The sequence below is a fragment of the Urtica dioica genome, chromosome 10, assembly GCF_054948205.1.
Source record: "Urtica dioica subsp. dioica isolate 48M chromosome 10, U.dioica_male_clone48M_v1_H2, whole genome shotgun sequence".
In the NCBI taxonomy this organism is placed as follows: Eukaryota; Viridiplantae; Streptophyta; class Magnoliopsida; order Rosales; family Urticaceae; genus Urtica; species Urtica dioica.
The window spans coordinates 8711260-8738006 of NC_142765.1; the positions used below are offsets into that span (position 1 = coordinate 8711260).

The 26747-nt window shown below is 46.0% G+C and overlaps 2 protein-coding genes across 2 annotated transcripts; both read left to right on the forward strand.

The window, feature by feature from the left end:
• Positions 1 to 15758: 15758 nt before the first annotated feature.
• Positions 15759 to 18102, forward strand: LOC149383383 (Haloacid dehalogenase-like hydrolase (HAD) superfamily protein). Its single transcript, XM_089628847.1, has 8 exons — positions 15759 to 16181; positions 16284 to 16354; positions 16447 to 16605; positions 16758 to 16824; positions 16995 to 17090; positions 17297 to 17343; positions 17519 to 17599; positions 17723 to 18102. The coding sequence occupies exons 1-8, from the start codon at positions 15852 to 15854 to the stop codon at positions 17844 to 17846; spliced, it is 975 nt and encodes a 324-aa protein (XP_089484973.1). The 5' UTR covers positions 15759 to 15851; the 3' UTR covers positions 17847 to 18102.
• A 6296-nt stretch (positions 18103 to 24398) lies between these two features.
• Positions 24399 to 26548, forward strand: LOC149383384 (uncharacterized). Its single transcript, XM_089627769.1, has 4 exons — positions 24399 to 25107; positions 25338 to 25571; positions 25647 to 25893; positions 26041 to 26548. The coding sequence occupies exons 1-4, from the start codon at positions 24399 to 24401 to the stop codon at positions 26546 to 26548; spliced, it is 1698 nt and encodes a 565-aa protein (XP_089483895.1).
• The last annotated feature ends 199 nt before the right edge of the window (positions 26549 to 26747 follow it).

Below are 26747 nucleotides of genomic sequence, written 5' to 3' on the forward strand. Positions count from 1 at the left end.
TCTGCGCTGCGCGCCGCGCGATGAGCGCCGCGGGTTGTGCGCCTCCTCTTGTAAAGGGGCGCGTTCCTAGTCCCACATGGACGCCAAAGGACTCCCTTAGGGTCCTCAAACACCTATATAAACCCCCTCTCATTGAGGGAAAGATCATCCCTTCATCTCCTATCGACACGCTCGATTTCTTACTCTACTCTGCTTTTCTGGATGCCATATTTGGCCTGAAGCAGTCTCTCTTCTCTCTCCCCCGTTCTCAGAGGTTCCGAAGCACTCACGGGGACTTCCCGGACGTCGCTCCCTCTAACCGAACGTTCTCCGGTGCTCAAGCACGCCCCTAGGGTTCTCGACTAGAGTTCCCCTGCGCGTCTAACACGCTAGACGCGTACGCGATCTTCGAGGTTCTGAGACGCTGCCGAGGACTCCTCGCGCCCCGTCTCCTTCGTCGAGCACGCCTCTCCACCAAGGTTCTACGCCTCATACTGCGTCTTTCACGCTTGAACTACGTTCTGACCTGATCCCACGCACGGGTACGTAGGCAGCCGACAACCAAGGCACGGTCACTCCTCCTCCTCACCCCCTACCTCTCCCGAGATGCGGGTTGATTGGAGAAAACCCTAGCTCGAGACTATCGAGTTCACACTCTTGGCCCGGGTGCGATCACTTGGTCCGGCCTTGGATCGAACCGCCCGAGGTTTTAAATAGTTGTTCATTTTCGTGCGACAACATTTTGGCGCTAGAAGGAGGGGACTTCCCGACCTATTCAGCCCGAAATCCCTTCTGTTCATCTTCTTCTTTTCTTCTGCGAACTCAACCTTCTCGAACTTGAGAAACGATGAGTAGCAAACCACCCGTACGTTCTGAGGGCGTGAACAACCCCGAAAACGTCACTGGAACCAAGAAATACTTCTTGCGCTCCCGAGCGCATGGTGACGAAGAATCGCTCCACGAAGAGAACTCGACCCGCTCACCATCTCCATCTCCTGATAGCAGGGACGACCGCATCATGGAGTTAGAGGAGAGTATCCGCCGACTGAAGGCGAGGAACGCAAGGTACCACAGCCAACTGGCTGCAAAGCAACCTATGCGTGACACGATAATCCCAAACGGGGATCCTGAGAACCTCAACGAGGAAAGCCGCGACCGCGACCCTGATTACGAGGGCACTGGTGAGTCGGAGGATATCGAGACTTCTCTCACGAAGGACGGGGGACTCCCCGCCGTGTTTGAAGCCGGTCCGTCAAATCCCTTACCCCGAACAAGCGATGCGCCTGCAGCTTCTCAAGATGGGAATTCCCGACGTTCAGCTCTCGACCGACTAGGTCCGAGGGAGAATGTTGCGGAAAGTCAGGGCGCGCGGAGAGCGCACCGTCGCAAACAAAGCCTGCGCCTCCGTACGACCAGCCCTGACCTTAGGGACCGCCTCACTACTCAACGCTTGCGTCTGCCGGAAGGCAGCGAGTTTCAAATGGGTTTCAAAGGCTTGCGTCCGCCGGACGTATCTGGTCTAGCCAGCGTCCACGAGAAACCTTGCCACGCAAATGTGGCTCCGCGCTCGCCGCCCAGCTCGTGAGCCGAAAGGCAGCGAGTTTCAAATGGGTTTCAAAGGCTTGCGTTCGCCGGGCGTATCTAGTCTAGCCAGCGTCCACGGGAAACATGTCCACACAAATGTGGCACCGCGCTCGCCGCCCAGCTCGTGCGCCGATAGGCAGCGAGTTACAAATGGGTTTCAAAGGCTTGCGTCCACCGGACGTACCTGGTCTAGCCAGCGTCCGCGGAAAGCCCGGTCACACAAGCGTGACACCAAGGCCCCCCGAGGCCCAAGCCGTGCTAATCGATCACGCCTTCAATGGTAGGTCGAGAAAATAAGCCGCGCACAATAAAATCATGCTAATCGATCACGCCTTCAATGGTAGGTCAAGAAAATAAGCCACGCGCAATAAAGTCGTGCTAATCGATCACGCCTTCAATGGTAGGTCGAGAAAAATAAGCCACGCACAATAAAGTCGTGCTAATCGATCACGCCTTCATTGGTAGGTCGAGAAAATAAGCCACGCACGATCAACTCGGAACAAAGGCCGTCCCTTGCGACGCACAATAAGTCATCCTCCGCGACGCACAAAAGCCGTCCCTTGCGACGCACAAAGGCCGTCCCTTGCGACGCACAAAGGCCGTCCCTCGTGATGCACAAAAGCCGTCCCTCGCGACGCACAAAGACCGTCCCTCGTGATGCACAAAGGCCGTCCCTCGCGACGCACAAAGGCCGTCCCTCGTGACGTACAAACGCCGTCCCTCATGACGCACAAAGGCCGTCCCTCGCGACGCGCAAAGGCCGTCCACCGTGACACAAACCCGAGAGCATTCATCCCGCATCCGCATGAAAGCGTAGATTTTGAGTTTCCACTCGACCTACGCTCGACCGGAAACTCGGGGGGCTAATGTTACCGGTCTGTCCCGGCCCGGTAGAACGACGACGACCACGATAGCGGCCTCCCCGAGTCTCTCCCGATGCACGGCCACCTCAGAGCCGGCCCTTATCACCGTGGCCGCCTCAGAGGCATCCCTGGCCTCCATGCCCGGGTCAGAGGCGTCCATGGCCTCCATGGCCGGGTCAGAGGCATCCACGGCCGATTCAGAGCCGTCCATGGACGAGTAAGAGCCGTCCATGGACGAGTCAGAGCCGTCCATGGACGAGTCAGAGCCGTCCATGGCCTCCATGGCCGAGTCAGAGCCGTCCATGGCCTCCATGGCCGAGTCAGAGCCGTCCATGGACGAGTCAGAGCCGTCCATGGCCGAGTCAGAGCCGTCCATGGCCGAGTCAGAGCCGTCCATGGCCTCCATGGCCGAGTCAGAGGCAGCCCTCGGCCAAGGGGTTATTCATAACGCCCCTTGGTTGCCTATAAATACAAGGGTCCCTCCCTTGACCCAGGTAATCCATTCTTGAGTACTGAAACGCTGCCGAGCTCGTACCTCGCTCGTTTCTCTCAAGTCTCGGTCTCTAAACACCTAAACCCTCTATATCCACCTCAATCCTACTAATGTTGAGCGTCGGAGAGGTAAATAGAGGCACCCCCTCTATTTCCCCTTTGTAGTTCACACCTTCCTGTGTGCTTTTCAAGTGCCTGGACGAGATAGACATCACCAATAGCTAAGGGACGACTTGAGATATCAAGTCCGACACGCTCGAGCCGAAGTGAGACCACTTGGTCTGGCCTTGGGTCTAACCACTTTGGACTCCTAAATCGTTGTCCGAAAAACTGCGACAACAATAGCTCGCAGCTCGCTCTCCGTAACTCGCTCAACTTCTCTACTCGCAGCTCGCTCAGCTCCGCAGCTCGTTCAGCTCGTCACTCGCTCAACTCTGTAGCTCGCTCAGCTCGCCAGCTCGCAGATCGCTTAGCTCGCAGCTAGGATTAGATCACTTCATAACAACAAAGAACCACATGGCTAAATGATACACGGCCAACATTTCCAACCCAATTCGATTCACAACTCATCATAGCCTCAACATAAGTTCATCAATCACAATGATTATCCCTAATTTAGAACTTCAATCTCAAAACCCACGGCTGAGAAACAACACACACGGCCCAGTGACAAAACCAACAAAAATCATTCCATTTCATCAATTCAATTATCACTCGTTCAAACCAAGTTCAAACCACTCCAACAAACACATATATAACAGAAATCATTGTTGTCGGTCGTTTTCGGAAAACCCGAGACACCGAGAAGGTGCTCAAAGGGCCGATGGTCAGGCCGGAGGTCCTGAAGAGCGGCAAGCCTCCAAACCCTCATCCAAACTCTTGACTCCTTGAGTCGAGCTTAGCCCCTCGAGTTGAGACTTGAGTCGGTTCCTCGGGTCGAGCCTCGCTCTTCGAGTTGAGCCTTGAGTCGGTCTCCTCGAGTCGAGCTTCGCTCCCTGAGTTGAGCCTCGAGTCGGTCTCCTCGAGTCGAGCATCGCTTCTCGAGTTGAGCATCAACTCGGGTCCTATCTGTCAAACAAACATTTGTGTCATGACCCAAAATACCATGCCCACAATAGCTCAACGGGCCCGGAAGCGAGACGGTCGCGAAAAGCCCGCAGGAACAAAGCCCAGCGCGCGCCGCGCCGGTAGGGCCGCGTGCCACGCATTGAGCAGCGCTGCCCGCGCGCTGGGGATCGCGCGCCGCGCCCGGCCAAGGCCGCGCCGCGCGATGAGCGACGCAGATCGTGCGCCGCGGATTCTGCGTCGCGGGTTCTGCGCCGCGCGATGAGCGCCGCGGGTTGTGCGCCTCCTCTTGTAAAGGGGCGCGTTCCTAGTCCCACATGGACGCCAAAGGACCCCCTTAGGGTCCTCAAACACCTATATAAACCCCCTCTCATTGAGGGAAAGATCATCCCTTCATCTCCTATCGACACGCTCGATTTCTTACTCTACTCTGCTTTTCTGGATGCCATATTTGGCCTGAAGCAGTCTCTTTTCTCTCTCCCCTGTTCTCAGAGGTTCCGAAGCACTCACGGGGACTTCCCGGACGTCGCTCCCTCTGACCGAACGTTCTCCGGTGCTCAAGCACGCCCCTAGGGTTCTCGACTAGAGTTCCCCTCGCGCGTCTAACACGCTAGACGCGTACGCGATCTTCGAGGTTCTGAGACGCTGCCGAGGACTCCTCGCGCCCCGTCTCCTTCGTCGAGCACGCCTCTCCACCAAGGTTCTACGCCTCATACTGCGTCTTTCACGCTTGAACTACGTTCTGACCTGATCCCACGCACGGGTACGTAGGCAGCCGACAACCAAGGCACGGTCACTCCTCCTCCTCAACCCCTACCTCTCCCGAGAGGCGGGTTGATTAGAGAAAACCCTAGCTCGAGACTATCGAGTTCACACTCTTGGCCCGGGTGCGATCACTTGGTCCGGCCTTGGATCGAACCGCCCGAGTTTTTAAATAGTTGTTCATTTTCGTGCGACAACAATCATCACTGAATAAGAAATCCCCAAATCCAAAATTCTCAGCCACACGAGCAACGAGCCCGACCAAAAATCCAAACACAACCCATGAGCGTTCAACAGAGGTGACGAGAAATCATACCTCTATCGGTTCTCAGCTCGTCTTCGGAGACGGAGCATGGCTCTTGCAGGTGTCGGGGCTCGGGGATGAGGCTCGGAGGCTCGTCGAGTCCTCGCGCAAAGGCTGGGTTCAGCGGTGGAACTCGGGAACCCGGAGGCGGAGTCCGAGATTGGACGCGCCGGAGACTCAGTCAAGCCACGTAGAGCTTGAGTCGAGGCGTCGCGCGGTCCTCGCGTCAGGCGAGAGAGAGGGAGAGGAAGCGATGGCGGTGGCTGGTCGCGCGAACCAGTGCAGGTGCGCGTGCGGTCGGCTCTCGGCGTTCGCACAGTCCAGCTCCTGGCGGTCGGCTCTCGGTGCTCGCGGGGTTGGGCTCTCGGCGCGCGCACAGGAGAGGAGAAGAGAGGGAGTGGCGAGAGGGAGCGGCGGTGGGTTTATAGAATGGCGAGCAGATGAGAGGAGTGAGCGAGAGATATTCAGTGAGGGAGAGGGAGAGAGGCGGTGATGATGGGGGGAGAGAGTCGGTGATGAAGGTTGGAGAAGAATGAGTTTCCAAATTCATGTAAGCCCAAATTCCTTTAATATTACACTTTTTGGCCCGAAAATGAAAACCTACTTCATCCAGGTCCTCCAACTTTTGTTACAATTAAGTCCTTGTCACATAATTATATAATTAAATCCGTGACCAATTGGACTTTAATTAAATAATTAAACCGAGAATTTTCCTCATTCATTCTTGATTAATTTAAATATATTTAAGGTTTCTCGGAAATAATTCTCGTCCCTGAGAATTTATTTCTTAAATTAAATTCCGGAATATTTCCTCGGAAAATAATTTATTATTCGAGACAAACTCGATAAATCCTTATTTATTCCGAGATTTTCCATTATCCTTAAATATTTTAAATTAACTCGATAAACTTATACGTCCATAATTCATTCAAAAACTTACTTGTAACACACGGAAGCTTGTTTATTCAACGTGAATTTACAAACGGCGAGATTCAAAAGTTATCCTTCACAGAATGCTTCCTGGTCTCAAACTCCTAAACCATTTAAACCTAGACCCGGTGAGAGTCAGGCTGAATGCCTGGCACACGGTGGCATCAGACTGCCCCTTCATGGACATCCACGTCTCGTAGTGCTGGATGTGGAAGTTTGGGTCCGTGCGCCCATCGTGAGGAAGCGACGGCAACTTGAAGTTCCCGACGCATGGCTGCGCCAAGATTTGAGCGGCGAAGGGAGAGTAGGATTCCTCGATCCCGCCGTATGGTCTTTGTCCTCCCGATTCCATCATCTCGATGATCTGGTTTTGGAGGCTCTGGATCATCGTTACCATGTCAAGCCCATTGGCGCCACGGGAGTCTCCTATCGGCGCTCATTGGACGCTTGGTCCCCGACGTTGGCCTGAGGTCGGCCAAGAGTGGCAGCAGGGAGCGTGTCCCTTCGGGAGTTAAGCTTTTGACGGAGGTCCTCTCCTCGAAAGTTCCTTTGAGCCGTCAAGTGCTCTCTCAGACCCCCGCTTCGCATTTGGCGGGGCGAGGCGGCCCTTGGTCGAGTTGTCGGGCGGGTCTCTCGGCTGTCGGCCCAGTCATTCCGAGGGCGGCTCTCTCCCCGATGAGGGGCCGTGTCCATCCACCTCTTGAAACCGAGGGAGCAGGCCCTCGAGAATGGGAGTATGAGCACTGTCGACGAGAGTGGAGTGGTATAGGGGAGGCGTTGCCAAGGTTGGGAGATCCCATCCTTCTAGCTCCAAAATGTTGTCGCTCGTTTTTGGACAACGATTTAACACCCGCAACAGTTTGACCCAAGACCGGACCAAGTGGTCGCGTCCGAGCTTCGAGCGTTGAAAAGACTTAGTATCCCAAGTCTTCTCTAGCAATGATGGTGACTGCGCCCGTCATTGTACCTGAAACGTAGGTAACGAGAGGCTATCAAATGGAAACAGATGGGTTGTCTCTGTTTACCTCTCTGACGCTCAACTTTAGTAGGATTGAGGTGATTAAGAGGAGTTTTGTGTTTAGGGGGGTCGAAGCTTGAGAGAAACGAGTGAAGTATGAGTTGGACAGCGTTTCAGTACTCAATTTCGGATTACCTGAGTTGAGGGGTAGACTCTTGTATTTATATGCGACCAAGGAGTGATTTGAAGGCTCCTTGGCCGAGTGAAAGTGGGTCGGCCATTGGCCAGGTGAGGCTCGGCCGGCCAATGGCCGAGTGAAGGTAGTGGGCCGGCCACTGGCCGGGCTGGCCATTGGCCGGGTGAAGATGTTGGGTCGACCAATGGCCGAGCGAAGGCCGGGCTGGCCATTGGCCAGGTGAAGATGCCGGGCCGGCCAATGGCCGGGCGAAGGCCGGGCCGACCATTGGCCGGGTGGGCGAAGGCTAGGCCGGCCATTGACAGGGCGAAGATTGAGCCGGCCATTAGCCGGGCGAAGGCCGGGCCGGCCAATGGGCGAGGGAAAAGTTGGGTCGGTGTAAAGGATGAACTTTTGAATCTCGTTGTTGGTAGTTTACGGTTAATAAATGAGCTTTCGTGTGTTACAAGTAAGTTCTTGAATGAGTTATGGACGTTGAAGTTTAGCGAGTTAATTTAAATTATTTTAAGGTAATGGAAAATCTCGGAATAAATAAAGGATTTATCGAGTTCATCTCGATTAATAAATTATTTTCCAAGGAAATATGCCAGAATTTAATTTAAGAAATAAATTCTCAAGGACGAGAATTATTTCCGAGAAACCTTAAATATATTTAAATTAATCAAGAACGAACGAGGAAAGTCTCGGTTTGAATAACTTAATTAAAAGTTCAATCGGTTACGGTTTTAGTCACAAAATTTTGTGACAAGGACGTGATTGTCATGATTTTGGAGTCATTTGAAAATAAAACGTGAGAGTGGGGTTGATTTTAGAAGATGGAGGAAAAGTGGATTTAGTAAATAAATAACTTATTTTCCTTCTTCTCTTATCTTCTTCTATCTTCTACTCTCTTCTTCTTCCCTTCTTCTTCACGTGACCTTCTTCTTTTTCGTTTCTTCTTCTCTTCCTCACCCGCGCAACCTGCAAGAAAGAGAGAACCAAAGGGAAAAATAAATAACAGAGCAAAGAAGGGAATCGGCCATCATCACCGAGCATCACCCTTGCCGCCACCTTCTCCTTCCCTCAATACATCCTCTCTCCTTCCTCCTCGCTCGCGCTCGTCCAGCGCCTTCAACCCGAGCCGAGCCCCGTGTGCGCGCGCCTCGCCGAGGAGACCGAGCGACCGCCGCCGAGCCGCCACGAGCTAGAGGGGATACCGGTGAAGAGAAAGGTGAACACCGGAGAGTGTAATTCCTCTAGAAACCAGCTCAGTTACAGATTAGAGAGAATCGAGCGAGAGCCGGCGGAACTGAACACGTCGAAGCCGGAAGAGTAGTGAATTCAGAAAAAGATTTCTAAAGCTCGATCTCACTCGTGAGTCGTTTATCGCTTTATAGCGTTAGACTCGAGTCTTACTTTTTGGATTTGAGATTTGAATTCAAGGATCATTAATTATTTATTTAAGAATGTTCGAGAATTTAATTTCTGGTTAATTAATTCAAAATTCTCGGTTTGTATGATTTTTCGGATTATTCGATTAAATTTATTTAAGACTCGTTAAAATAATGATTTGGATTTTATTTCGTACTCATTCTCTAGTACAAATTCGTACGAGTCTTGAATAAGTTTAAATTCTGAAAAGCCGGGAAATAAGTGAATTAAATTCTCAAACTCCTGAACCTACTCGCAGTGAATCCTGATAGCGAACCTTAAGCTTGTCATCATCTCCCGAATCATAGACTAATGAGTTTTCAACTTCGGGTTTTAGTTTCTCGATGCTTCAGAACGTGATAACGCTCCAGGACATGTAGAGTCTCGGGAAGCGTGAAAAGCAAAGAAACTCCAGAAGTCAACCAATTTTCAGACGATCTTTTCCGGGTAAGTGTGGAGACTTAAGTCAACTACATACCAAGGGAATAACCCTATTTACGTGCATTATTGCTTGTTAGTAAACAAGAATAGGAAAAGCTTTAAAATCGAATAATCTCAAAGATTAAGGCTTCGACCGCTTTTCCTGAAAACTTAGCGTGAGTTCGCTCAATAAGTTCAAACGTAAGATTTGTGAAACCCAGCCTCTGATATGTGATATAATTATTCCTTAGGATCTATGATTGACCCGTTAGAACGGGGGAGACAAGAGAGCCGTGATTAACTCTCGAATTCAAATCGAGGGTAGAAGTACCGGGAGTCATATCCCGAGTCTTCAACCTAAAACACTAACGAGCATAAAAGGGAAATGAAATTTCTTTCAGGATTTATCCTGAGTCGCTCTCCTGTAAGTAGCATAGGTGTGTACTCTGAGTGCAGCAGAGTACCCGAACCTTAAAGAATTGATGTGTCAATGGTACCAAAAGGAAATGAACCCTGACGGGCTATGAGGGCCTGGGGGATGGCGCTGAGTACTCATATCTCGGGGAGTCGACCAAGAGTCATACCCGATCTTGTTACCAGGTTATGAAGACCTGAAGAATGCACCTTGACGGGCTATGAGGGCATGGGGGTTGCGCCGACGTCGAATGAAGTGGTACCATTAGTGGATCCCAGACAGATGTTAAAACTCTTAGGCCGCCGGACGACTGCTGCTCGAAGTCTAAGGCTGGTCTCTTGTCGTTCTAGAGGTTATAGCAGGGGATGTGTGTAACCTTAAAGATGAAAAGTACTAGTTAGAGTGTGTACACACGAGTCATGCTCTAGAACTTGTTAGATTTGCATCCATGCATTCTTATGTGCTTATTTGCACGTCACATGATATCACATGGCATTAGTCGCTTTATTTTCTAAGTTAGACTCCCACTTGCTGAGTCAATCGACTCATAGTTTATGACCCTTGGTAATGTAGAGAAGGGCAAGGCGTCGATGTGAATAAAGAAATTGAAGACGAAGACTGGACGTGTATCTCTTGACCTTTGGGCTAGTGGAGACTCACTCGGGATCAACCTCTTCTATAGTTATAACTATATTTTGTTGAACCTCTTCCGTAAACTACGTTCCTAAAACTATCTCTTGTAATTATACGTTAACCCAGGAGCGGTTATGTAAATATTTAGAGTCGTAGTGAGACTCAAAGTTTGAATTGAGAAAAACGAAAAATTTACCCAGGTTTTTATATAACGACTTATAATACTTATATGATATTGTATTACGTTTAACATAAGTATTATGATTATTATGTTGATTTGATTCTGTTTCTGTTGACATGAGATATAGTATTATATTGATGTTGTGACTTGTGACGTAACCCACCATCGCGGCTCGTGAACCGGCGACAAGAGGTCGCGGGTCGTGACAGGTTTTGTGGTATCAGAGCCCAGGTTTAACCTTTCCTGTAGACTTGAGATACACGTTTTTGGTACGAGTTGTGGGACATGAGTACCCTTTTTGAGATCTGTCTGACTAAGCCTCGGAGAATGCTAGTGTCTTTTTGGGAGTCTATAGATTTGTGTAGATAGCGTTAGTTGCCATGTGACGTGTAAATAGTAGATGCACGAATGCAAGTTGCATATCTCTTCTGACTTGATGAAGATATGAGAAATGTTTATGAGATCACGTTTTGAGTTAGGATCGTGTGTTGATATGTTTTCTTTTCTCGCATTCTCGATGCTGTGACTTGGATTTTAGCCATGGCCTCTTCCATGTGTAGAATTTAGCAGGCATGGGGCCTAGACGAGAGCCATCTAATGCCGAGAATGTTACAGCGGCAGATCTCACAGAGATGAAACGCGTGTTGGAATCGATCTAGGGTTTAAGAAAATAATTAACGCTTCGGGAAGCGGCGGAATTTTAAAAAATTTCTTTTACAAGTAAAAACGGTTTTTACTAACCTAGACAAGTGCAAGTACATGTAATTAAAAACTAATATGAGCTAAGAAGTTTACTAACCTTTCTTGAAGCTTGATCTTTGAGAAGCTTTTAGAAAGTTGCAACGCTCGTCTCCCCTCGCAGCACGTCTCTCTTCCTTTCCTCGGCACCTCGAGCAACCACGAAAGTTTCTATCACTAAATCACTCGAAATAAAAGAATTAGTGAGTGGGCACTTTTAAACACTATGACTTAAGAACGAGTCTTGAAGTCGCAGAGCTAAACACTAGGTCGAGTGAGGACCTAGGTGCCAAAACAAGAAAAATCGAAAATAAACTAGAGAGAGAAAGAAGAGGGGCGGCAACCACAAGTTCTAGAGAGAGAAGCTCTCAATCTCTAACTTATGTGGAATGAATAAAATGAGGGGAATGAGGGTCCTATTTATAGGAGAAGGGTTGGCCTTGGAAAGAAGTAGTTTCCTCTTATTTTCCAAGTCTTTATGAGCAACCCTTTATTTCCCATTCCTATCCAAGTCACACGGCCACATAAGCCTTCATGACACCTTGGATTTGTTTCCTCTTTTATTTTTCTTCTCCCTTGACTTGTCTTGGCCGAAATTCCCATTGCCTTGAATAGGAAATTTGTTTCCTCTTTTTCTTTTGGCAAGTATCTTCATACATTAATGCACAAAAGGAACACTCTTTCTCTTTGGGTAGTGGGCGCCTATTATGCTCTAGAAAGGCCTTCTAGAAGCTTTTCCATTTGTTCACGACAACATGAAAAAGGCCCATTAAGAATTTTCAATAAAATTCTTATGAAATGAAATTAATTCACAAGGCCCAATTAATCATATTATGGCCGAGTGACATTAAGTCATCAAATGAACTTGTCAAAATTTATTGACATCCATTTCATCCTATGTCTCAAAAGACAAGAATACCCTTTTGACAATTTTCGTTCTCGTTTTGACTTAGCTTCCAGTTTAACTATTCCTATCGATGTGATTCGTGACAGTGACCTCATGGACCCAAATGAACAAAGCTTGAGCTAAACACTTGGACTCAAAAGTTCACAAACCTTTTCCAAGTTTAGCTTAATGCCAACTGACTCCACTAAAGAGCTGACACTGAAAATCTCTCGGTTCAAATGAATTTATTTTCTACTCAAGAATTCACCTAATTATAATGAGCGGATCCACTGAATATTATCTATGTTTACCCTTCATGAATGTTATCAGCTAGTCGGGATTTACTAAATCACCATTTTACCCTTCTAGCTGTTATTTCCTCAACTCCTTTGTCGCTTGTGTATAAGTTAGAAACAATGTATTGACGAGGAGCTAACAAGTCACATTGTTTCATCCAAAAAAGTCAGGACTCAATTTGGACACTGGCCAGTTCATTTATTCACACTCCAAGGAACAAAGCATGAGGTGACATACATTGCATTTCAGCAATCTTGTACATGAATTCCATATCTATGAGAAGTTCACAAAGTTACTCATGACATTCTCACAACTTAGTACTTCACCAATAGGCCCTGTTCGGAATCACATAGTGAGTCCGAACTCTGACTTTCTCAAATGAGAATACTAAGGTGTGAAATGGCATGTCTCATTTCAGGATTAAGGTAAGCATGATGCAATTCATACATAGTGACTTCGAGACATAAGAGGTTAAATGGTTTGTTCTTATCTTGTCTCTAGAAGTGCACTGGTCAATTCAGTACCTTCGGAAGATACCTAGAAGAACTATAGAGTCCCCAACTCTCAATGCCTCATAACCAGACATCATAGATTCTTCTAACAATCGTACTGAGGTCAATAGTCCTTTGACCCTAAGATTGCGAATATATCGTTTTAAGCAAACTACGAAGAGTTTGTTCATGCAAATCTACATTTGTCTCTTCGTAAGTTGTTAAGTTTGTTTATGGACTAAAAGACTAAGGTTTTATCATAAAGCTTCAAACGATGAAAGAATGAATGAACGTTTCAACTTTATTATTAAATGAATAGGCAATTACAAGCAAGAGTCTTCATGAGACTTTATTACATCAAATGTACAAAATAAAGATTACAACTCTTCTTGTGGGCACCATTGACAACAACGCGCGCTGGAGAGACAAGCTGCTGACGCGACCCAAAGAGATGAGATGAATCGGAGGTTCGCGCAGCAGCTAGATGAGCAGAACCGCACGATCGTAGAACTCTTAACGAGGCTGAACGCCCCGCCTCAACAGCACCCAGCGCCTCCAGTTCCAGGAGAACGACTAGAGAATCCACCGCCAGTGCTTGTGGATCCTCCTGAGGAGCTCAACTTCCAGATTCCTGACGTCGTTCCTCCTGTGAGCGAGCCGGTATATGGGAGGTTTCGAAAGCAGAAGCCTCCGACGTTTGACGGCCATGGGGATCCAGCTGCAGCGGAGAATTGGGTCAAGAAAATGCAGCAGATCTTCAACTACATGCAGATGTCTGATACCGAGAGAGTGGCTTGCGTTGTGAATCAACTGGAGGATGAGGCTAGGGGCTGGTGGGAGGTGATGGCGTCGACTGAGGATGTCCGCTCAATGACGTGGGTCCATTTCCTCAATCTCTTCCACGGGAAGTACCTAAGTGAAGCTAACTTGTTGAACAAGGTACGTGAGTTCATGAGCCTACGACAAGGTTCAATTTCGGTATCAGAATATACGACAAAGTTCGACACGTTAGCCAGGTTCGCTCCTTCCCTAGTCCCTACTGATCAGGCTAGAAAGATGAAATACATGCACGGGCTCAATGTTGATATCGTGAGCCAAGTGGATAGCGGCGATGATGGACCTCGCTCTTATGCCAACGCTGTGCAGAGAGCTTTGCGGATTGCCGGTTGGCGCAAGGGTGATCAAACTCCTTCACTGAAACCAACTGCTGCAACACCTTCTGAAGCGGCTGGCCCAAGGCAGGGTGAATCAAGGAGAAGATTCAGATCCCAATCAAGATGGGATAATTGGCCACAGCGAGGAGACGGAATGAGGTCCCAGCAAGACTTGAGTTATCGACCTCAGGGAAGTTCTGGAAACCGATCACAGTCGATAAACCAGAGCAGAGGACGTGAAGATAGCGGACGTTCAGGGCCGCCTAGTAAGAAGCCTAGGAGCTCTGGAAGCAATCAGACGACCGTGTGCCGAAGGTGTGGCAGATCGCACGAGGGAGAGTGTTATGCTCGTGCGTTGGTGTGTTTCAGATGCGGGAAAGAGGGACATCTGTCCCGAGTATGTGAGAATCCAGAAGTGAAGACCCCTGCACCCAAAGAGCAGCCGAAAGCCAATGCCAGAGTCTTCTCCATCCATGAAGATGAAGTATGAGCAGGGTCGCCCACCGCTGTCGCAGGTCAGATTTTTGTGGATTCCTTCTCTGCATATGCATTGATGATTCAGGAGCCACACATTCATTCATCGCATCTAGGAAGTCTGATCAGTTAGGTGAGCATCAGAAGGAATTCTCGTACCCGTTCGTTACGGTTACGCCTTCAGGAGAAAAGTACCGGTCGTTATGCTGGTAAAGAGATGTGCTTATCCGAGTTCATGATCGGATAATGAAAGCAGACTTGATAGAATTGGAAATGGTGGAATATGACGTAATCCTCGGAATGAATTGGTTAAGTACCCACCATGCAATCATAGATTGCTGGAAGAAATCGTTGTTCAAGAACCCAGGACATGGAACGCTGTAGTTCCAAGGTTCCTCTCGGAAATCGAGATTTCCGATCGTATCGGCGCTGAAGGCCGTGAAGATGATGCATCAGGGATGCGCTGGTTACCTTGCAAGCGTGGTAGACGTCACGAAGACGGTCAAGCCGCAGCCGCAAGAGATTCCAGTTGCTAGAGATTTCCTTGATATTTTTCCCTGAAGATCTTCCAGGTCTACCTCCTGATCGAGAAGTTGAGTTCAACATAGAACTCATTCCAGGTACAGCTTCGATATTGAAAGCTCCATATCGTATGGCTCTGGCGGAATTAAAAGAACTCAAGACGCAGCTATAAGAGTTGCTTGACAAAGGGTTCATACGACCGAACCATTCACCTTAGGGAGCGCCTGTCTTGTTCGTTAAGAAGGCAGATGGTTCCTTACGGCTTTGTATTGACTACCGTGGGTTGAACCAAGTAACGATCAAGAACAAGTATATGTTGCCACAGTCGGTGACTGGCCGGGCGAGGGCCGGACCGGCCAATGGCCGAGGGAAGAGTTATACCAGTCAATGGCCGAGTGAGCCTCCCGGCCGGCCAACGGTCGCTAGCGTCGTCGGCACGGGACGGGTCGATAACATCAACCACTATAAATCTTTATACATATCAAATAGACTACGAAATTTAAGTTATTAATATATTGATTTGTAGAAGAATATGTGAGAGAGAGCATTTAAAAATAGGGTCAATTAGGTCAGTAGCCCAATAGTTCACTCTCTTTTTAAAAATATAGCTCAAGTTTCATTTTATTAATAAAATAAAATCAATATATTGAAGGGGCATTTTTGTCCTTCCACATAGACAAAACATATATTAGTTTCGAAATGTTGTTTCTTTGCAACATTAATTTCTTAAGTTTCAAAAAAATAATCTCAAGATTATAATGGCACAATAGCAAATTTGGGAACGTAATTGCCTTTTTAAAAAAATAAAATAAAAAAAATAAAAAACAACAAAACTTTGGGAGCGTAACAAATTTCCAAATTTTCCATTTTGCAACAATAGCCTATAGTGATCACCTTTGGCAAAATCTGCAGCCTTAAATTACGTTTTGTGGACCTCCAATGGATAAGTTAGCTCTCTCTCTCTCTCTGTCTCTCTCTCACACACACACACACGCGCGCGCGCGCACTCGCGCGCACACACGCACACAATTTAGACATCGCTTCTTAACCGTTGGGACAGTTGAACTGTGTGAAAGAGAATAAAAAGAAGAGAGAAAATGGCTTCAACAACACTCTCTCTTTCTATGGCTACAGCAATATCACTTGCTTCATCATCAACAAATTTGGGTTCTCAACAGAGAATCTCTTCCATTGCCAGCCTCAAACAACCAACTATTGCCTTTCTGGGCGAATCCATAAACTTTGACAAAACAAATCCAAGACCATTTCTCAGCAGAAGAAGCAGAAGAAGAAATAATGGAACCACTTGCTTGATTTCTTCTTCTTCTTCTTCTCTTCTGGCGGCGCTTCTTTTCGACTGTGATGGCGTGCTCGTTGACACCGAGAAAGACGGTCACCGCGTATCATTCAACAACACTTTCAACGAGGTAATAATAATAATCAAAAGGGAAAATTCACTATATAGTTGATTGGTTGATCTTGGATTTTGGTCATTTTGGGAGATTCGGTTTGGTTTGATTTTTTGTCAGAAAGAATTGGGTGTTACTTGGGATGTTGACTTGTACGGAGAGCTACTCAAAATAGGAGGTGGAAAAGAGAGGTGAAGCAAAACTCTCTTCTCTGATTTAGTAAGTTGTTTTGATCTAAATTTGAGTTGAATTAAAAAAAAAAAAAAAAAAAATGAATGTTCAGAATGACGGCCTACTTCAATAAGACGGGTTGGCCAGAAAACGCTCCGAAGAGCGAGGACGAAAGGAAGGAGTTCATAGCTTCGCTTCACAAGCGAAAGACTGAGCTTTTCATGGTTCTTATCGAGAAGAAACTCTTGCCTCTTCGACCTGGCGTTGCAAAGTTGGTGACTAATTTCTATTTTTTTTTTTAGATTTTATTAATTAAAAAAATAAATAAATAAATGAAATCTTTCATCATTGAGCCTCGTCGAAGGGTAAAAATATTAAATCGGAGTGTGAATGTGAAACTGGCCTTGTATCGAATTCTTACAGGCTGATTGATCAAGCTTTCGAAGAAGGAGTCAAAGTTGCCGTGTGTAGTACTTCTAATGAAAAAGCGGTACGCTTTAGATTGCACTGAGCTCTGTTGTTTTTTTATGAGTTTAGCGAAGTGTGATTAAAAGAGTTGAAATCTCGAGTTTTGCTTGTGTTTCCTTTGCTCACAAGCCATTAAAATGTTTTAGTTATCGACTCTCTTTAGTGCATTAAAATTCTGGCCATTGATTCAAGGTATCCGCTATAGTGAGCTGCTTGTTGGGACCCGAAAGAGCGGCGAAAATCCAGATATTCGCAGGCGATGTTGTTCCTCGCAAGAAACCTGACCCGGTAAATTAGTTTTACTATTGCTTAATTTATTTTCTTTTTTATTGTTGTTGTTTTTCCATTAGCAAGTTGTTTTCGTTTAGAGCCTTGAGTTTAGGAGACGCAAGTCCATTGATTTCTATGAAGCATTTATCCAAAAGCGAAAACTTGCTTTAGTACTTCATCAAATTGACCAACTCAAAGATTGCACTGTTCTATGTTCTTGACAGGCCATCTATAACCTGGCTGCTACGACCCTTGGTGTTGATCCCTCGAGGTATTGTATCGTATTGTATTGATCAGTAGCCATAGATTAGGTTCCATTATATGATCATAAAGATGATTTTTATTGAAGTTAATCTTGCCTTAATTGTAATGAACAAGTGAAAGATTCATAATGTCGAACCAGATCCTTTGGTTAGTCTTCAGTTTTTTTTTTTTTTTAATTACAGTTGTGTCGTGGTAGAGGACAGTGCGATAGGCCTCGCAGCTGCAAAATCCGCCGGAATGACATGCATAGTAACTAAAAGCGGGTACAAAATTATTGCTCAATCCACAAGTACAGCATTTTTCTTTCATAATAATTTGATGTGATACTTGAAAAAGTCACTCGCAGATTTTTAATTCATTTTATTTTGTTGCAACCCTGATTGCAGATACACGGCCGATGAAGAATTCACAAACGCCGATGCAATTTTTGAGTGCATAGGAGATCCTCCGGAGGAGCAGTTCGACTTGGAGTTTTGCAAAAGCCTTTTGGAGAAGCAGTATGTGAGCTAAGCAAGAGATGAGTAATCCGTGCAAAGTGTGGATTTTCACAAGAATCTTCAAAACAAAATATAAACGCAACAAAATTCGCACTTAACAGCCGGGCTGTTAAAACACTGGAATTGAAATGGCATAAGCTTTGTTAAAATTCGTTGCGGTTGAATGTAACAGCGTGTGACTTTTAAATAAACAGAACTTAATGAGAAGTCACAGACAAGACTGGTTTATTTCATATTAAACAAAACACGGCTATTTTTCTTTTATTTTTCCCTTTGTTCTCTCTCCTAAAAACCTAACCCTATTCTCACATCTAACACCCAAAATGGTCGGGGTGAACGGTTTCTATGCCTCACCACCCCCTAGATCTACCGGATTCTCATTTTCGTCCGGGTCTATGCTGGTTTCAGCTCCGGGCAGCTTCCCACGCGCCGCCACTCGCGGCTCACGCGCCTCCAGCTCCGCCGCGCGTGAGGGCCACGCGCCTCCTTCAGGTCGCTTTTTTCATTTTCTTTCGACTTCCAGCACTTCGTCCTCCCCTTCTTGGCATTTTTCTCGAATAGTGTTAGCGTGTTGCACTCTCGGGTTTCCTGTTTACACCAGCGTCGTCAAGTTGCAAGCAAGAAATCAGTCCGGTGAGGACATTGGATCTGTAGTTGGTGAACGAACATGGCAGATAATACCTGAATCTGTTTGGGAAGCACCGGACGTCACAGATCAGGGCTCAAAAGATTTGTACGACGCTTTAATGCTCCACGACCACTAAATCAGCTCCGGGACTCTTCCGAACTCCAGCGCTTCGTCCATCCAACTTTTGGCCGTTTTCTCGAACCGTGACAGTGTGTTGCACCCTCAAGTTAAGCATTTTATCCCAAATGCTCGGGTCTCTAGTTTCACTTAGCACATACCATGAACTCTGATAATGGTAGTCTTAAGAGATAACGTGTTTGTGGATACCTGCTTCGTAGAAGACAAACGAATCTGGGTATCTCTTGGAAGAGATGGTTGAATCGTCCGGCTTGTGGAGGAAAGTAAGGAAATTTTCTTTTAGCTTATTCCTGAACAGAAGTACACCGGCATGGTTGGTAAAGGCCATGGAAGGATGTCAAGGACATTCTCCCGAAAACAGATTTTGGAGGAGATTCGTGGGAAACGGCTTCTCAGTTATCCTGGATATAATGACAAAGAAAAGAGGCTCGTGTCTGAGGATAACGAAGATTGCGCAGGGACAAGGAAGGCTGATTCTTATCCCTGAAGGCGAGAGGAGGACGGGATGGAAGAAGTTCTCAAGGACCCTGGAATTGGTCCTCGGGCGATGGACCGTCGACCAGAGGGCTGGAGATCCAATGGCTTCGGAAGCAAGAAGGTCCGACACGAAGCTTAGTTAAGCGGAGCTGTTCAAGCCCCACTAGAGTCAGCGGGGAAGAAAGATACGGGTTCGGCTCAATCCCCTCCCGCTCGTCCTGTCCATCCGAGTAAAACGAACATGGCAGTGCTGGTTCGAAGATTCAACAGATTCGATCAATGGGAGGATATCTGCTCAGCCAATCACAGTCTTTATTCCATCGATGTGGTAATCTCACCCTTCACCGGAAACAAAGGTCTGATATGGTGCAAAGACATGAAATCGAAAAACGCAATCCTCAACATCGGTTTGGTCTTCATCAATCAGAAGAACGTGGCTTTTCTTTCCGATGGGAGGCTTCGGAACAATGGGGAGGAAATCTGATAAAGGTGAAGAACGACTGGATCGGAATCAAGGGGATGCCTTTCGATCTTTGGAGCGTTCACACCCTAAAGACCATCGGAGCAAAATGGGGAAGAGTAATACAAATCGCAAAAGAAACTTTGGAGCTCTCAGACTTAAGATACGCAAAGATCAAAGTAAAAGGAACTGTGGGTGGTCTAATGGCACAAACAATGATTCTGCCATACGGAGCAAGTTCGTGTTGGCATTGGTGCCCACAAGAAGAGTAGTAGTCATAACTTATATATATTTGATGTAATAAAGTCTTACAAAGAGTCTTGCTCGTAACTGTTGAATAATAAATTAGGAGTTGAAACTTTCATTCATTCTTCTTTGTTTGTTTGAAGCTTTATGATAAACCTTAGTCTTTAATCCTTAAACAAACCTAACAACAAATGAAGAGTCAAATATAAATTTGCATGAACAAACTCTTCATGGTTTGCTTAAAACAGTATATTCACAATCGAATGATCAAATGACTATTGATCTCAGTATGATTGTTAGGACAATCTATGATGTCTGGTTATGAGGCGTAGAGAGTTGGAGACTCTATAGCTCTTCCTAGGTATCTTCTGAAGGTACTGAATTGACCAGTGCACTTCTAGAGACATTGTAAGAACAAACCATTTAGCCTCTTCTGTCTCAAAGTCATTATGTATGAATTGCATCATGCTTACCTCAATCCTGAAATGAAACATGTCATTTCATAGCTTATGTATTCTCATTTGAGAAAGTCGGAGTTCTAGATTCACTATGTGATATAGACAAGACTTATTGGTGAAATACTAAGTTATAAAGATGTCATGAACAACTTTGTGAAGATCTCATAGACATGGAATTCATGTACAAGATTGCTGAAATGCAATGTATATCATCTAATGCTTTGTTCCTTGGACTGGCCAATGTGCAAATTGAGTCATGACTCTTTTGGATGAATCAATGTGACTTGTTAGCTCCTCGTCAATACATTATTTCTAACTTATTCACAAGCGACAAAGGAGTTGAGGAAATAACAGCTAGAAGGGTAAAATGGTAATTTTGTAAATCCCGACTAGCTGATGATATTCATGAAGGGTAAACATATATAATATTCAATGGATCCAGTCATCACAATTAAGTTTAAGTTGAATTCTTGAGTAGAAAATATATTCATTTGAACCGAGAGATTTCAGTGTCAACTCTTTAGTGGAGCCAATTGACATTAAACTAGAACTTGGAAAAGGTTTATGAACTTTTGAGTCCACGTATGTTAACTCAAGCTTTGTTCATTTGGATCCATGAGGTCACTACCACAAGTCATTAGAGTAGGATTAGTTAAACAAGAAAGCTAAGTCAAAACAAGAACTAGACAAGTTTTACGATAATTTTGTCATTTTGGACATAGGATTGTATGAATGTCAATAAATAAGTTTTTTGACATTGTCATATGATGACAATAAATTCATGTCACACGGCCATACTAGTATATTGGGCCTTGAGGATTGAATTTCATTTCATGGTAAATGAGTTTTTCTTATATTGTCATGAACAAATAAAAAAAAACATCTCGAAACATGTTCTAGAAGCTCTAAATTTCGTGCATACCATAGAGAGAAAGAGAAATTATTTTGTGCATTGATGTATGAAGATACTTGCAAAAAAAAAAGAGCAAACAAATTTGCTTCATGAAGCAACATGTTGGACGGCCAAAGAGGGAGAAAACAAATGAGGAAAGAAATCCAAGAGCTTTAAGGCAATAGGTTGCACGCCCATGTGGAGAAAAAGGAAACAAAGGATTTGCTCATGAATATGTGATATTCAATGGAAAAGAGGAAACTATATTTTCAAGGCAAAACCTCCTCCTATGAATATCCCACCTCATTCACAATTCACAACACGCAATTTTAGAGATTGAGAGCTTCTCTCTCTAGACTTGTTAGCCGCCCACCCTCTCTCTCTATCTCTTCTTGTCATTTTTGTTTTGGCACTCAGGTCCTCATTAGACCTAGCGTTTGTTTTAGCTATTTGGCTCATAGACTAGTTCTTAAGTCATAGTGTTTAAAAATGCCTACACACTAAATCTAATCTAAACTCTAAATACTCTAGTGGTAGAAACTTTCGTGGTTGCTCACAGGTTCAAGAAGACTAGTGGGAGAGGTGAGCTGAGTTGGGAGACGAGCGTTTCAACATTCCTAAGGTTTCTCAACGTTCAAGCTCCATTCAAGGTTGGTACCGAGTAAAAACTATAAGTAGTTTTAAGAGTTTAAATTATACGCTCATGCAATTTGTCTAGGTTGTAAATAAGTTTTACGAGTTTTTAAAGAAATTTTTATATTCCGCCGCTTGCTAGAAGTGATAATCTTTTCTTAAACCCTAGATCTATTCCAACAGTTCGATCCACGTAGGACTTTTCAACAATGAAGAGTCGCCAAGGGGACCAGTTTTGGTTCAGAATAATCGTTCCATCTCTTAGACGGTTTTACAGTCTTCGCTACCCCTGCTGGCAATGCGTTCCCATCCGACGAAGCCAGATGTGGAAAAAGGAAAATCATTGGCGTTTTGAAGAAGGACAATGTTCTCAAAGAACTTCAGAGGAAAAAACGAGACTTTTTGCGCTTCCCAAGGATGGGGAAAAGAAGATACTCACTCCCCAACTGTCACCCCCGCAACTCCGCGCGGATCGAGGTTGTTTGAGTCCCAAAACATCGACGACGAAAAGTCAACCTCAAATCATGCTAGCTCTCACGTGAAGCAAGGAAATTTCGAGTTGATTGAATCTTCGGGCCCCAAAAAGTCTGACCACTCACTCACTCTCTTTGGGGCTGTTTTGAGACTCCCGCCAAGAGATCTTCACATTCGGCTAGCAGACCAGATCGCCCTCATTCACTCAAAGATTGTGAGTAACAAACTCCTTATCTTCAACTCCATCCTCTTTGAAGGAAGGCCCAAAGGTAATATGTTCGGACTTATGCCGGTCAATAGAAGACGAGGGAGTGGCCTCCGTCGCCAAAGCAAGAAGCCTGGATCAGTACTCTAAGGCGCCTAAGGCACGTCAGGCAAAATCGCGCGCATGCTTCCGGAAAGGAGTTATCGAACGATGGAACTCTTTCAAGGAAAAAAAACAAGGTTTCGCCGGTTATCAGGAAGGTGTGCTCCGATCGGGGCAGCTCCTATAAGGAGGATGGAAGGAGAAAAGAACCTTTCGATAAAGCTTTCTCGCGAAGATGGTGGCTTGGCGAACAAGAGGTGGTCTCGGCTTTCAACCCCCAGTGTGTTGGCCTCGACGACGACGACAAGGTCGAACCCCTTCAAGATAGCCTCATGGAATGTCAAGAAGGTTTATCGTCCCCAGAGGAAGGATCATCCGAGGAGAGTGTTCTTCAAAGGACATTGTTAGCGTGGAATCCTCAGAGTGTTTGGAAGACATCGCCGAAATGCTTGGGTCCGGCTCTTCGACGGCCTCTTCTAATGGCTATCCGCACATCGATTCTTATGGCTCCCAACACAAGTAGTGGTGAGCGTGCTCCGCGGCAAAGTAACTCCAAGCACGGCCGGGGATCTAGTCAGCGGAAAAGCAGCCCAAGAAAGTCCAAAAAAGAAAAAACAGAATTAAGGAAACTGGATTTTAACATGAGTTATGGGAAACCAAAAAATTAAGGGAGGAACATGGATATTAGATGAGGATCCTTTCGTGGAGCGTCAGAGGGACGGGTCACCCCGGTAAGCGAAGAGGTATAAAATCGGTGGTATGTAAGATAAACTCGGACATCGTAGTTTTGCAGGAGACAAAAAAAATGAAGATCAATAGGAAGTTTGTAGGCGGCGTATGGAGCTCCAGATTCAAAGAATGGATTTCGTTACCCTCCATGGGAGCTTCAGGGGGGTATAGTAATCATTTGGGACTCGAGAAGAGTGATGGTAACGGAAAGTTTGATTGGGGACTTCACGATATCAATTAAGATAGAGAAAGGGGAACTTCCGTGGTGGTTTTTAGGGATCTACGGGCCGTGTCGTTCAACAGAGAGGGCTGATTTTTGGGATGAGTTGACCGGTCTAGGAGAGATATGTGGTCTTCGATGGTGTCTCAGGGGGGACTTCAAAGTAACCAGATTCGCAGCCGAGAGAAACAATCTTCAACGAGATCATTTCCGAACTATCTTTGTCGGATCCCCCGCTCTCAAATGGAGAATTTACATGGTCAAACTTCAAGGAAAATCCAAAATGTTCACGGCTCGACAGGGTTTCTTTTTACGCCAGGATGGAGGGGCATCTTCAGGTACTGCTCACAAGAGGTTCAATAACGGGGTGTCTCAGATCACTTCCCCATTACGATCAACACCGAACCGGCCAAATGGGGCCGGGCCCCTTTAGATTGGACAACGAGTGAGTGGATCATCCGGAATTCAAGGACTTGGTTGCTACTTCGTGGTTGGAATCGACATCAGACGGATGGGCAAGTCACATGATCACGGGAAAACTGTAACTGTTAAAAAAGAAAATCAAGGCTTGGGCGGCCGACGAAAAAGAAAAAAAGATAGGGGAAAAAATTAGAATTGAAAGGGAGATTGGCAGATTGGACTGACAAGAGGCCGGTCCCGATTGGTTAGAAGAAAAGAGATTCGAAAGGGACTTCTTGAAAGGGCAGCTCGACGGTATTCTCGTCAATGAAGAGAGGATAACAAGGCTAAAGTCGAAACTAGCATGGGCTAAAAACGGGGATGCCAACACGAGTTTATTTCACTCCATGCTTAGTGCGAGAAAATCAAAAAACGCCGTATGGAAATTGGAAAAGGAGGACGAGACCATCACGGTTAACGACGCAGAAATAGTCAATCAATTAAATGGGTTCTTCAAGAGGTTATACTGTGCGAATCACTACGAGGGGGAAATGGAACAACATCGACTGGCAGCCCATCGATTCCTACAGCGCAGGAAACATCTCACGACCTTTTGATGAAGACGAAATCAAAAGAGCGATCTTCAGATACGCTAGGAACAAATCTCCCGGACCGGACGATTTCTCCATGGCTTTCTTTCAGAATTTTTGGGAGATCCTCAAGGGCGAAATGCTACAGTTCTTCAAAGAATTTTCGGAATCGGGCATAGTAAACAAGGAGGTAAACGAGACTTTTATCTTTTTTATTCCCAAAAAACTTAATGCGAGCAGAGCAAAAGATTTCAGGCCAATAAGTTTCGTAGCGGGATTACAGATACTGGCAAAGTTTTTGGCGGAAAGGATCAAAACGGTCTTGGATAAAACTATCTCTTCTTTCCAAGGTGTTTTCGTCAAGGGTCGACAGATTTCGGATTTGATCCTAATCGCAAACGACGTGGTCGAGGAAACCAAGAGATTGGGGGGTAAAGGCGCGATCCTCAAAATAGATTTCGAGAAAGCTTACGATATGGTGGATTGGGATTTCCTCGATTTTATCATGGATAAGAAAGGCTTCGACGAAAGACGGAGAAGGTGGATCAAAGGTTGCATTTCATCGGTCTCTTTTTCCATCATCATCAACGGGAAAGATAGGAACCGTTTTCCGAGCTCGAGAGGTGTGCGTCAAGGAGACCCTCTCTCACTTTTTCTTTTCATCCTAGTTGCGGATGCTTTTCCCGAAGAATCCTCCGCGGAGTGGAGGAAGAGTCGTTTTAGGCACTTAAGGTGGGATCTCCGAGCCTGACTATCTCTAACCTCCAATTCGCCGATGATACCCTCATTTTTGGGAATTTTGAGCGACAAAATTGGACAAATCTTGTGAAGATAATTCGGGAATTTTGTAAAGACTCGGGGCTCAAAGTCAACATCGAGAAGAGCAGTTTGGTGGGAATTAATTGTGAACCAGAGGAGAGCTTGAGTCTGGCCTCTTCTATCGGTTGCCAAATGCTGGAATGGCTGATCTCCTACCTCGGATTACCTCTCGAAGATAACCCGAGAATAAAATCTTTTTGGGACCCCGTCCTAACCAGGGTAGGCAAACGACTTGCGGGTTGGAAGAGAGGCTTCTTATTGAAAGGAGGTAAATTGACCTTCATTCAATCGGTGCTATCTGCGCTTCCGACCTACTTTATGACAATTTTTAAAATGCCCATAGGGGTAGCCGACGACTTGGAGAGAATTATGAAGAATTTCTTTTTGGAGGGCGTCAAAAACAAGAAAGGACGGGTAGCAATTGCTTGGGACGTGTGCTGCAAGCCAAAAGAGATGGGAGGTTTGGGAATTGGGAGGCTAGTCGCAAAAAATCAATCTCTGTTCGCCAAATGGTTGTGGCGCTTTCCACTTGAGCCCGAGGAGCTTTGGCACAAGGTTATAAAGGCAATCTATGGACTACAAGGTAACGGGTGGGACCCCGGACCCGCAACGGGACGCACCCTTCGAAGTCCATAGAAATCCATTTTTTCGGTTCAAGAGAATTTCTTTAAACGATGTAAATGGATTGCGTGAGACGAGTATACGATCAGTTTTTGGGAAGATGTATAGTGTGGCAGTGAGAGCTTGGAAAATCGTTTCCCCGATTTGTTTCGTCTTTGCCCCCTCAAGAAGGTTCCAATTAGGCAGCTGGCATCCTCTATTCACGAACCTAATATTGAATTGAATTTTTGTTTTCCAAGAAACTTATCCGATGGAGAAGTGTCAGAATTTGCTCGGTTGATGGATTTGCTAGCGAATGTCTCTCTTTGGGACGGGATGACAGATCGTAGGGCTTGGCTGGACGACTCGGAAGAATTCCCAGTAAAGAATATGCACGCTTCGCTCGCAGCTTCGGCCTCGGCGATCTCGGTCCCTTTCTTTGAGGCCGTCTGGAAGTCTGCAACTCCGAAGAAAGTCCAAATTTTCGGATGGAGACTGGCTCTAAAAAGAATCAACACGGCTGACGTCATTCAAAGACAAAACCCTCGATGGGTTCTCTCTCCGAGCTGTTGCATTCTATGTCATAGGGAAACCAAGGATCTTCACCATCTTTTTGTGGAATGCCCAGCAGCAGCTGGTCTATAGAGGTGGTTGTTCAGGAAGCTTGACATCGATGCCTCGACGGTGGTAATCTTATCAGACTTTTTTCAGTTACACGCGACCGCGGGGAAGAGCGCACGGTGGAAGGAGCAGTCAAGGCAGGGATTCTCGCAGCTTTTTGGGTTTTATGGCTGAACAGGAACAAATACATTTTTTGAAAACGAGAATTGGCGTCTCGAAAATA